The sequence below is a fragment of the Varanus komodoensis genome, unplaced genomic scaffold (assembly GCF_004798865.1).
Source record: "Varanus komodoensis strain SLA01 unplaced genomic scaffold, ASM479886v1 scaffold4, whole genome shotgun sequence".
Lineage (NCBI taxonomy): Eukaryota > Metazoa > Chordata > Lepidosauria > Squamata > Varanidae > Varanus > Varanus komodoensis.
In genome coordinates this window covers 55,468,784-55,482,189 of record NW_025335941.1, presented here as the reverse complement: position 1 = coordinate 55,482,189, position 13,406 = coordinate 55,468,784, and the positions used below count along the sequence as shown (strand labels likewise).

The window sequence follows — 13,406 nt, the reverse complement described above, 5'->3', positions numbered from 1 at the left end:
AGTGGTGGCCTTCCAGTTATGGAATATCTCCCCAAGGAGGTCTACCTGGCAGCACCACCCTTCTTACCATTTCAATACTAGGTTGAGACTTCCTCTTAGCTCAAACATTAGTAACATGTTATAAGAACTTACGTCAGGTCTTGGATTTTTCTTGTGGAGTCTTTAAAAATGTTTTAGATATATGTTTGTTTGTAAGTTCACATTTTTATAATGTAATTTTAGGATTTTAATCTTTGTAAACCTTTCAGAAAGCTCTGGCCTTTCAGCAGTATAGAAATGTAATCAATGGAATTAAATTATTATGTTTTTAAAGGTCAAGTACAGAACTTCTAACAGGTCAGCTCCTGATATGGTCCAAAGTTGGAGCTCATATTTTACGAAATATAACAGGAAAAACTACACAGTACAGGAGTGACAGGGCTGTCACCAAAAATACAGCCTGGCATTTTTCCCCATCCCTCTTCTGCATCATTGTTGTGTGGAATGGCATTATGAGAATGTCTGGGCAAGTTTTATCACCCATTACAGAGGGGGCCAACTTGACACGGAACTGCCTGGGATACATTTTAGAGATTTGTGCTAGCCTTCTTTACACCATAAACAATTTACTCTCACCACTCAACTGAACAGATTTGTAAGTCATTATATCAAAGGGCATCTTGTTCCCATCACACACACACACGACACACACACCACAGAATGCAGCCTTTTCCTTAAGAGGCCCGGGAAGGTTGCAAGCCCTATTCTGAAGATGGCCTGTGCCTCACCATGCTTCATTTTACTTATCCAAGAATGCCAAGTCCTTGCAATGTCCTTATTCCAAGGACCATGAGCTTGCTGCCTTTTCTTACACTTTTTTCTGGATGCTCTAATTAGGAGATGGGTGTAGACCAGACGCTTGTTTCTGTTTTGTTTTGCTCTGCTCTGCTTTGCTTTGAACAGAGGTCTGTCTCCTGCAACCTCTGCTCCAAACACAGTGCACTGGAGATGAATAAACCAATTCATGGCCTCTGCATCCTTTTGATCACAGCACTGCAAACACTAGGACAGTGCCCTGCCACCAGATCTATAGATCCTGACAGCAAACATTTCAGCCTCCTTAATTCCTCCCCTCCCCTTTCATACATGACTTTAATGAACTATTAATGTGCAAATCCGATGGTTAATGGGTCACTAATAGCTTCTGACTTGCTTTGAATTCCATTGTGGGGGAAACCTCTTCCAGCGGCATCAGCAATACAGCAATACAAAGGGAATGTTCATAGGTGACATTAAGAATATCCCTTTGTCCCAAAAACAGTGGTAGGGTTTTTTGTAAACTCGTGAATATGGTTAATGTGGCATGTGCCTTAGAGGTACAGCCACCAAAAAAAAAAGGAATGGTGACTGAATTCCAATTGCTGAACAGGTACATGTTTTTCTGTATTCTAGGGAAAGGCGTGATTAGGCAGCTGAGAGCCAGTGTGGTGTGGTGGTTAGACTGTTGGACTGAAGATCCAAGAGATATAGGTTCTAGTCCCCCACAACCAATTACTCTTTTGGGGTGACCCTGTTCAATTCAGCAGGCATCTTTGCACCTGAGATAAAACAGGAAAAGCCATGTAGTATTTGCATGAGAAAGAAATAGTTCTGCAGATGTGGATGTCTCCTACTCTCTTCTGCATAGAGATAACAATTTTAACTTCAGCAATTTTTGCTTTTCATGGACAGCTGTATATTCCTTGCTTCCTGACCGGACATATCACATAAGCCCAGACTCATAAGTGCCCTATAACACTAGAGAAAGTCTGCCAAGGGCACCAAGGAAAATGGTAGAGAGTTCAGGTATCAGGGTGCACCACCTGGCAAGTTTCCAAAGGTGCTGGATATGAGATTTCTGCTATGATAAGACAACAACTGTGGCCTATTCATACAGAATGGGCAACATTCATGGTGCAAGTGTGTGAACATGTGTTCAGCTTCTATCTTTTGGAAGACAGTCATAGTCAGAGTTTGTTGTTGTTATATACCATCAAATTGTCTCTGACTTAGTGGCAATCCTATGAATGAGAGCCCTCCAGAATGTCTCATCCTAAACAGCCTTGCTTGGCTCTTCTAAATTCATGGCTGGAGCTTCCTTTATGGAGTCCATCCATCTCATATCATAGTTTGAGTACACAGTATTTAAATACACGGTAGATCTTACTTAAGATGGAGCTACCAGAATGCCTTGCTTGGGGCTGGATCCCACACATTTACTGTGACGTACAAACTCTGCAGCAATAAATGAGCTGTCCTTTCAAACTTCAGGCTCCAGTATGCACAGTTCCCTCATCTTAAAATTTGTTCTCCTCTGCTTTCTCTCAAGCTGGGAAAGTACAGCTAGGCAGAAAGCACGTAAAGCAGGCTGGTGACGCCCCATACCTTTCCTAAAGTTTCTTTTGGAACAAGGAAGCCATGCCACCTGATTCCGATGTTCAGGAGCTGCATCTGTGCAGGGATCCATCTGCTCCACCTCCGACCTTTCTGCACTAGGAAGGAAGGTCTAAAGTGGAAGTGTGAATGCATTCGACTGAACAGGGCTACTGTTGTTCCCAGGGTTTCTAAGTGTAGGGGCTTAACCGCATTTGATGAATATACTTTGGTCAAATATCCCCTTGCAACCTTCCTGCTCAGTATGGGAAGGCCGTGGGTGGAAGAAGGAAGGTAAAAAAATGGATGCGATTACTAAAAGGGAGAGCGGGGCGGGGGGGGGGGGGGAGAGATCCCAGTACTACCGAATCTCTCTTGAAGTGAAATTCAAGGCAATTTTAGAACATCCTGTTCAAGTTAGAATCGTGAGGGTCAGAATTTTTAGCAGCATTTTGATGACATGAGTTAAGTTTTGCAGGGAAGTGTTACCCAGACTCCAGGATGAATCAGCAAGCACCATTGCTTTGCAAAGCGCGCACAGTATGTTGCACTGGGAGGGGAAACATTTGAGAAAGGAGTCTTTCTATGAAAACGACGGAGCTGGAACAAGAATAAAAAAGCTGCCAGGTAGTAGGTATTGGATTTATTTTGCCCATCCCTTCATCTCCCAAGAAACTAAGGAGTTCTATTTCAATTTTTTGTTAGGTGGAAGGAATAAAGTTAGCAAATGTCACTTTCTCCCAAACTGACATGAAGTGTCTATGACAAGCAGAGAAATAAGCCACTTGTGCTTCCATTTAGCAAAATAGCAGATGATGCAGTTATGTCTCAAAGTACTTCGAGGATACTTTAGAGTCAGAAAATTGTGCAGAATGATTAGTTCTGACTAAAAATCTCTCTCACACATGCACATGCACCCAGATCCTCAAATGTAATTGGGTATGTATGTATGCATGTATGTATGGAGCCTCAATTCCTGGAAACATTCTGACGCAAATAATAAAACAGTCAGTCTGCAAACACCTTGAAAACAAAGCAGTGATTACTAGCAGCCGACATGGGTTTCTCAGAAACAAATCCTGCCAGACAAATCTAATTTCATTTTTGACTGGATAACCTCCCAGATGGATTGTGGGAATTCTGTGGGCATAAGCTATCTTGACTTTAGCAAAGCTTTTGACAAAGTGCCCCACGACACCCCAAATAGCAAACGAGCAAAAAGTGAGCTAGACTGAACAACTCTTACTCTCCATCACTGCAACCTGCTTGCTCACCTTCCCAGACAACACTGGTGGTGAAACAAAGGAACCACACAGGTCACTGCCTATGTTTTTGCTGGCTCTTGACCTGTCAAGAAATCCAGTGCTGGCAGTGTTCAGAGACTGGGTGAGCAGCTGGCACTGAGCAGGGAGACTTGCGAGGAATGGAGACACTGCGACATCTGCCCAAGGGCCTCAGGAACCTGGAACTCGTCTTGCATGGATCTCTTGCTGCCCCTCTGTTGTCTGGCTCATGTATTGTGTGACATGGATCCAGAAACCCTTCAGCTATTCCCCAGCATCTATGACTGAGGTTCTATTCCACAGTAGCCATTGGATGGGGCAGGGAGTGAAGGCTGCTTTTAGCAAGTCCTTGCTGCACTCACAAGAAAAGACAACGCACATTTCCTTGCACAGCTTCCGAAGTGATGGATGCTTCTGAGAGTTAGTCCATCTCTCCTCAGTGCTGTCAGATTGCTCAAGAAATGTCACCGAGGCTGAATAAAGGTTTAGTAAATGTCATCTGCTGAGACACTTTGTGTGGTTAAAGAATGCATGGCCCAAACACAGCAGAAACATGGCGAGAGAGAACCATCACAGAGATATGATGTGTGGTATGCCAGATGCACCTTATTTTAAAGAAATGTCCCTTATTCCAAAGTTGGACAGCTCGGTTCAGTTCCATTATAATGCAACCAATCTGATTTCACAAAGCACAGATTCAAAGGGTTCCAGTCACCACTGAGACTGAATGTTCCTTTTTAAAAACAACAACAACAACAACAAGACTTTTCATCAACAGACTTGTATAATCTCATGAGTTAACCAAACTCAGGCCAGCATCTTATGCAGGTGATAAATAACAAAGACCCTCTTTGCAACATGCCTTCCACCAAAGGCAGAAAAAGAGAGACAGACTTTGGTTCACCCAGTTTATATAATTAACTGGTCGAAGGCACAATGCAATGTGTGTTTAGACGAAGGCACACAATCCCCAGCACCATGGCTTAGTCAGCATGTGGGTACCCTGTAAAGCCATTCATTTTCTGATTTTTTTAAGTAATGAAAATGGAAAAAATGGGTTCCAGGTTCTGCTTTCTGTTCTTGACCTGCTGTTGCTCAAGTGTTTGGTGGGCAGGAAGAGAAAGCAAGGCAAAGGGATGGAAGAGGAGGAAGAACAAGGGTTGACATTTGTAGTGGGGAGAAACATCAAGATAAAATGGTGAGTGGGAGGGAAAGCTTGGACTAGGAAAGGAACGAAAGAATAAACCTGGAGATCTGGAAACAGACACAGAGAGGGTAAAACCTGGGAGAAAGAGAAAAGGTCTCTGTGGAGGAGAAGATCCAGGTGAGGAAGGAAGTCTTTTCATTCCATCCTCGCACGAACCTTGATATTACTCTCTCCCCACATTCACACTTTCCACTAGACAGGCCCACATGGCAGCTGGTAGCCACCTTCTCCATGGGAGCCATTTTGGGGTGCTGCCCACAGCGGTTTCGCAAATTCTCAAATGCGCATCTTCCAGAACCGCTGGGGACTCCTGCTTTAAGCTGCCAAAGGACTCACCTGGGAGTTGCTGTGACAGCCTCCTTTTTCGTTGTTGCTCATGATACTTTTCTTTCTCTAAAAAATAATGCAGCTGATCTGCTGAATGCAACCTGAGCAAGGCAGACCAGGGCACCTAGTTACAGTGGGCGTATGTCCCACCCACCCACCCACCCACTTATATATAGAGAGAGAAAGGAAGTTATTTTTTCTAATCCAACAGTTCTCTTCTATTACATTCAAAGTAGAGCTGAACCAACAATGCTCACAGTTCTTTAGAAACACGCTTTCGGCAGTGTCAACAAAGTTTTTTCAGGCGGTTCTTCAAATTGGTTCACCTATTCAGGAAATGTTGCCCTCACTTTGAATGGGCTTTGCCCTCTGTGCCATCAACATACATGGCAAAACAAACGTGCATCCTGGTATTGCAATGTCATCATGGAAGATCTACCATACTCCCTGACTAATTGGGATCACCCACCTGATTAAGCCAGGATGTATTGGACTCACTCAGAACGGATGACAGTTCTGTTAGATGTTTGTGGTAGGCCCAGTTTAAGTAACAGTGCTGGAGGAAATTTCATTTCTTAATGGCAAGAGGAGCTTGATAATGAGCAATTATTTGATATGGGGGGGGGGGAATCTCCCACACTGCAGGTCTTCAAGCAGAGAAAGGAGAACTATTGATGGGGAAGTTCTAGCACTGGACTTCCTGCCAGTGGTTTCATCAAGGTCCAACTATGGAGGGAAGTTTCAAAGTCTCACTCAGTTGAATATATAGGGCAGTCTTGTCACATTTTGAAGGGAGTAATACACATTGACTGGGTTCAGGCAACACAATAACCCAAGGGTTCACTGTTGGTTCAGTGTGGGTTGTCACTGAACCATGGGTTGTTTGAAAGCACCCATGATAACCAACCACGATGAACATCCCATAGCTCATTACCCAACAACAAACCATGAATTCTCTTCTTCATCATCATCATCATCATCATTATTATTATAACATTTCTATGCCGCCCCTTGCCGAAACCTCGGGGCGGCTTCATGGGTTGTTCATGGTTTTTAGTTAAACAATCTTTCAGTACAACTGGGTTCACAAATATATAATAACCCACATTATAAGAAGAACGCATGGTTCAGTGACACTCTTGACCTAACCTATACTCAACCCCTGAGTGTGCGTTACTGTGTTGCCTGAATCCAGCTATTGCCATTTAAACAGCCCTAAGCTATAAGATAACTAAGGATGCCGTGTTGTGCATGAACCAACCAACAAACCAAAAGGTCAACAATTCCCAGTATGCCCTAATCAGCATGGCTAGCCTGGACAGCTCAGAAAATGCAGGTAGCTGCATGCATAGGATTGTTCCCCGAGTTAACTGAGACGTAGCCGCACTAAATGGTTTACAAGACCCCTCCGACTCACCTTGAGCATCACCACCACCACCACCACCACATTACATTTAAAGCCCACCTTTCCTCCTCTTGCACGGAACCCAATGCAGCTCATAAGGTTCCTTGTTTCTATTCTCATCCTCACAACAACAACTGTGTAAGTAAGGTAGGTTAGGCCAAGCACCAGTAACTGGCCCAAGGCCACCCAGTGAGTGGGGACCAGAACCAGGCTTTCCGGAGTCCCAGTCCAACACTTGGACCACCACGTCCCCCTAGTTCCTAGCCACCTCAAGTAGAAAGACCAGGCACAGATCAAGCCATTCCACAAACTCTATGACTCTAAGCAGTACGGGACAATCCTGTGCTAGGAAACAACCTTACCAGTTGATGCGGTGGTGGAACGGGATACTGCAGTCCTGAACCAGGTTGATTTTGCAGCATTTTCTGAAGCATGATCTTTTGCTGTAAAGCCAGGGAGATGTTTGGTGGCCTTTGGAGAGGCTGGCTTTGGGGAGGCTGGGCAGATGGCGGCTGCGGCGGCTGCTGCTGTGTCGTTTGCGGCGGCTGTGGCGGCGGCTGGCTCGGTTGCTGCACAGCTACAGAGCTGGGCGGTTGTGAGGCCTGCTGCGAAGCATAGTGCAGAAGAGAAGGTTTGCTTTGGGAGCTCAAGACAGAAGGCATCTGCTGGCTGGCTTGGTCTGAGCTGAAATGAAACAAAGGCTTGATGTTGTTCTGATGTTCCTCCAGGGGCATCTGGCTGTTGCTCAGATAGCTTCTGCTGAGGTCCTGAGGCTTTCGTTGCATGATGGTGTTTGCAGAGTTTCCCTGGGACATGGAGTTTGGCCGGTAGATGTAATTACTCATCCCTTTGGATGGAGTCCCATTTACAGGGACTCCCGACATTCCAGAGTTCTGTGGACTGAACTGCTGCTGATGGAAAGAAGGGCTGGAGATTTTCTCTTGCACAAACGATCCAGCGGAAGGTTCTGTGGACGACAAAGCAGGCCAGGTGGATGAGGACTGGTTCTGCTGGCATTGCTGTATCAAGGCATGTTGCTGCCGGTTGGCTGCTATTTGCTTCAATTGCTGAGCATGAGAGACCTCTTGCCAGTTGGCCAACGGTCGGTTGGAAGCCGAAGACACTTGAGATGGGGGAGTCTGAGTGTGAGGCACCGAAGGAATTGGTGATGAGGCGGGCATGGCAGCACCAGACATCGTGAAAGCTGGACCTGTAGAAGAAGGCCTCATCTGGGGTGATCCCACAGAAGATTGGTTCACAGCTGCTGAATACTCTTGCTTAACCACCATTTTATCCATCTGCAGAGAAGAAGATCTCACTGGGGGTGCTCTTTGGATCTGTTGCCCAAGATCAATGTTAAACGGCTCGTCTTGCTTGATGGTGGCATTTATCATGTTTTCTAGTTCAAGATCGCTCATGGGTGGCACTGAAATATTTGTCAGTTCATTGAAAAGCTCCTGAAGTTCTGGGTCCATCAACTGCTCTCCTGTGTCTTCGCCATACCTGTTAGAAAACACCTGGGATGCCTGACCTTCCAGGTGTTTACTGCAGGAAAGGGTTTCTCCTGGCTCTTTCTTTACCTCCTTCAGCCCCATGTTGAACATCCCGTTCGCATTCGAGTGGGCGCTGTTGGTTGGGCTGCTGACTTTCCTTTGCGAGCACTGGCCAACTGCCAAGGATCCTAACACTGACTGATTCTGGCAATTGTTACCACAGTGTCCATGTCCCATAGAAAGATTATTGTCCCCCACTCGGATCCTCTTAACATCAAGGAAGGTGCTATCAGCAATACCATTCGATCTCTTGTTGTTGGCTGGTGACAGATTTACCACCAACTTTCTCTTCAAGGAACCTTGGAGCTGAAAGAAACAAAAATACCATTGAGCTGGCCTTCAGAAACAGTGCTACAATTAAGCATTCACATGTCGATTCTAACATGGTGCCTACAGGTTTCATGCTGAAATTTTAATTCATGAGTGCCTTTCCACTGTGGATGTTATAAGAACATCTCGTATCAGTGGTACCCAACAATGAAATATTATCTGCTCTGTATTCTTTACTGACTGCTAGCAAACTGCCAGGCTGTCTATATTTGAACTTTCTTTTCCTGACCTTTTGGAAAGCCATGTGCAATCTGGAAAAGGAGACATGTACCATCCTTCAAGAATGCAGGGATTTTATTTTACTGATTTTATTTAATAGATTTATAGCCAATCTTTCCCCTGCAAGGAATCCAAGGCAGTTTACATAAACCTTCTCGTACTCTCTTTGTAATCCTCACAACTATCTGGTGAGGGACGTTAAGCTGAAGGTCAGTGACTGGCCCAAAGTCACTGAATAAGCTCTGGACCTCCCGCCAACTCTCTAACCGCTGTTCCACATTCACTCTTGTCCATGCTGCATCCAACACTCATGCCAACGGATAAGCCCACACGCATGATCCACAAGCCCAGAGAATACTCATATATGCCATGGACACATGTCCCTTTGGTTCAGTCACTCCAGTCATACAAATATCTAACAATTCATCACTGCAGAAGTGTTCTTCCTTGTTCATTCTGACAACAGCACATAGCCCTGCATCCCAGTCCCTTTCGTGATGACAGTGCAACTCCTGACCCATTAACAAGTCCCTTGCTGTTCCATTACACAATAAATTTTCAGTGATTTGTGACAGTATAACTGCAGAACCAGCATCTTGGGATGTCTAGCTTTGTCCTTGCTATTGTTTTTTGCTTGTTTGTTTTGCTTCTTTTTAGCAAATCTATTTGCTCTCTGTGTTAATTTGACCCCACCCCCCGCCTTTCATCTCTGTAATCCGATGCATCTCCTAAAATCCTTACAGTGTATGTGTGGGATTAGAGAGACAGAGATGGAATATATTTTGGCATGAAAGGGATTCCATAACACACAAGAAACCCACTGAAATCAATAGGTCTTAAAAGTCCTTTACTTTGACAGGATCGTGCTCCTTTGTGCCTTTTTAGTACTGATGAGACTGCGATTTGTTCCCACCATAACCCTGTGAAATGGGATATCATTTCTTCCATCTTATTCACGTGAAAAGAATATTGAATTCATTTGGGGTTAAAAAGTTACAGTCTGGGCAGAGCTAAGCAAGATTTTTAAGCTATCTTCAGTTTTGTGGGTCCAACTCTGAACAAAACCTATCTTTAATAGATTTAATGAGCACTAAATTCAACTGAAAGTTATATTGAAAAAGGTGTTAATGATCATAAAGTCTTGGCTGCCTAACTCGCTAAAATTTGAACTAGAAAGAGAAGGGGTAACTCAGAGGCTATGCTAACTGCTTGCTTTGTTTCTTTTTCTGTCACATGCCTTCCTCCTTGCAGACCTGGTGAATTGCATTTGCTTCTTTCCCCAATGATCTTTGTTCTCCTTCTGCTAAACCAAAATCTCTCTCCCAGCCTGAAATTCTTCTTGTGAAAGAAGGAAGTCTCCAGGCAACAAAAGCCATTCGCTGGCAGCACACTTCGCTCTTCCCAGTGTGTTTTTCATTAATTTATTACTTTACAAAATCAGAAGCTCTGTCAAATCCCAGGAGCTTTGAGTAAGTGGAAACAAATATTTATATCAACCACAATTCCCAAGATTGTGATGATGGGATTTTTGTTTCACAGACCAAGATCTTACAGATCCAAGTCAGTCTTTAAACTCCACAGGGCATACAAAGGCATTTTGATAGTTTGGTATTGGGAGAAATTATGGGGATAATGAACATCTTTTTTAAAAAAAACCCCTCCTCAAGTACACCATGACTTGAAAATTATGACACCAGCACACCATCCTGTCTTTCTGGTTATATTTCTCTTCCAACTCTTCCACCTATACCTACTCAAAAAGCTTTCAAATGTCTTAAACCAGGCTTTGGATTTCAACTTCCAGGATGAAGAGAATTCTTGCTCAAAAACAATTAGGTGGATGCCAAGAGCAGGAAGGCTGTCTTAAAACATAGGAAGCTGTCAAGAAGCTGCCTTTGTCCGTACTGACCATCTCCAGCAGCTCTACAGGGCAAATGCGAACAGGCTTTGGACTCTCGACATCTATTTTGTCTAGAATGCTGAGGTCTACCATCTGGAATCTGGAGCAGTGTGATATGGCAGTGCAGGCAAAACTGGATCCATGGATGGAGTAAAGTACACCCTGCACTCCACAAAACTTAGGTCCTACATCCATAAGTACAAATTTACAAGGGGGTTACTAATAATATAGGAGAGGGAAACAGTCCTTTTGCTGTTGTGATTTTAAACAGTACGGAATTAGACACTCCTGCTGATCTATGGAAAAATCCCACGATCTGTCAGTAGGACTGGATCTACTTTCTGCTACTGCTTTGGAGCGTCAGGTTGCAACTTTTGGGGCTGCAGGGAGGAAGCAATTAAGTTGGGGGGCGGAGATGGCCGACGTTTATGTATGTAATCACAATATGGAGAAAGGCTATAGTAAGTCATTTTTTGTCCTCTGTCACAATGCTAGAACCTAGTGGGGACATCCAAGGAAGCTGAAAGATGGAAGATGGAGGTTACAAAGTCAGTGTTAAACTAAGTAATTCACCATAATAAATTTTGGTGGTGGGGACTGGTTCAGATGGCTTTAAAGAGCTCAGACCTTCCCTTCAGGGAAGGATATGGCCAGTAACAGTTAAGAGCCACAAATGCTAAGCATTAGCTTCTGTATCAATGAGAGTGGGACTCAGAATACCAGCCACTGCGGAACACAAACGGAAGGATACTGTTGTGTACACTGAGCTGTGAGGCATCTGTTGGCCGCTGTGGAAGGCCTTGCATGATCTCCTTTTGTGTCATTTTGTCACACTACCATGCGAGTTCCCCCAGCTGGAGATGGGGTGGTCCAAACCTGAGTCCATATGCATACAAAGCATATGCTTAAACCCTGAGCTATGAGTCCTTCTTCAAAGGTGACCATTCCCCCTTGCTTCCCCTCATGCCAGGACCCCCCTGCTCAAATTTCTGTCAGGGGTCACCTTCCTATACCTTCCTTCATATCCTTTCTCAAAATCCTTTTACAAAGAAAGCCTTGGTTGAATGCCTTCATCTCCATTCCTAGTGGAATAGAAATGATTGCTGTGGTCTCCCTTCCTTCCCCTCCAGGTATGGCATTCCCCCCTGTGGAAATGTAGATTGTAAGCTCCCTGGGACACGCTGGCAACCACTCGTTTTGCCTGCACTGCTCTATAAAGCGCTCGCACACTGAAGCGATGTTCGTACTGCTGGGCGTGAGAAGGTGGCTGCTTTGGTCGCTCGGCCTCAAGGACTGCTGGCTGGGCTTTAGAAGAATCGGAATCGGGACGTGAAGCAGAGCAAAAGGGAGTTGGGGAGGATGGGCCATGCCGAGACTCTGAGATGAGAGAAGTGGAGGTGCATATCTCAAGGCCAGGCACCCAGGTGTGCAGGCAGCCTCAGGGATAACCAAGATGTACAGCTGGCAGGAGTGCCCCCCCCCCATCTTTTTTTCTTTATTTTTGGGTCACTGGTGCCACTGCATCATGGAATCAAGAGGCAGGATTGCCTGGTCTGTGTCAGAGAAGTTCCCATTTTCAGGGCCCCTTCCTGCCAGCTGCAAACTTGGTCATTCCCAGAGACTGCCTGAACACCTGGGAAGCCTGGCCTTGAGATAAGTGCCTCTGCTTCTCACATCGCAGGGTCAGGCCATGGGGAGTCCACACTCCCCAACTCCCTTTTGATGTGCTTCACATTCCAATTCCAAGCTTGCAGTCCTTGAGAATAAATGCCCAAAGCAGCCACTCTACTCACTCTCAACAAATATGTACTAATTAAATTACACCCACTCACATCCCCCTAATTAACGTATTATATCTTTTTGTCTGCGACTCTAGACACCAAGTAGCACAGTCACATGTCAATGTCCAAATGCTAAGTGATATGCATATATGCAAATTTATACATGCTGAGCATTATTTAAACAGGAATATAGTACATCCCACCACTCTGTGAAAAATTGAGATTGGGTGGCCAGTGTGACTGCTTTTCCGACCATTTGCTGCTATGCGCATGGTTCATGGACAACGATTCTTAGGGGCTCTTTTCTTTCGTATACAAATGAACAGGATTGTTGTGGTTGTTCTTAGGTGCTGTCAAGTTGTCTCTGATTTGTAGCATGGCAAGGGGTCAAAAGCATTGCTCTGAGAGGTCATTGAGGCCCCATCAGTGCGGGTATTCAAGGATAGGCTGGACGTCCACATGGTGGGCATGTCGTGAGCGGAGCCGGCTGGTGCTGGAGGTCAGACTAGATGGCCCGGGAGGCCCCTTCTGACTCGCTCTGTTTTCTATGTTTCTAAGCCCAGAGCAATGCTGCCAGGAGGCCAGATTCTCTCACTAGTTTGGTCTCCTCACAGGGCCACCAAAGGTGGAGTGGTCCAAGCTGAGACCCTACCCTTAGGTGCACCCACCCTCTTAAGGAATAGGGTCATGTCAGCAAAAGCGGGTGGGTATCCGAAGGGCAGTTCCCAGGCAGCAGTGGTAACTGAAGGGACACTGGTGGAGGAACTTCCACTACAGCTCTGGGCAATGATGCTCAAGCCAATTCTGGTTAGTCCTGTGCAGAAAAAGGCATGGTAAACAACTTCTGAATTGTCTTGAAAACACTGTGATGAAACAATCCGGAATGAAACAAGAGATCGTGCCAGAAGGTCGGAAGGCACTCAACAAACAACTGGGGAAGAGCAAAAGACAAGTTCAAATAGTGCTGTCACTAACAACACTACTAGATTAAAGCTGAAAGGATATCTAGT

General features: G+C 45.1%; 1 protein-coding gene across 1 annotated transcript in view; it reads right to left on the bottom strand.

The window, feature by feature from the left end:
- Nucleotides 1-10,708, bottom strand: part of MAML2 (mastermind like transcriptional coactivator 2) — a 54,938-nt gene extending 44,230 nt beyond the window's left edge. The window contains exons 1-2 of the mRNA XM_044441836.1: nt 10,625-10,708; nt 6,976-8,472 (exon numbers count right to left, since the gene is read on the bottom strand). Coding sequence (XP_044297771.1) covers nt 6,976-8,472; nt 10,625-10,708 — 1,581 coding nt within the window. The remainder of the gene's footprint in view (nt 1-6,975; nt 8,473-10,624) is intronic.
- Nucleotides 10,709-13,406: the final 2,698 nt, after the last annotated feature.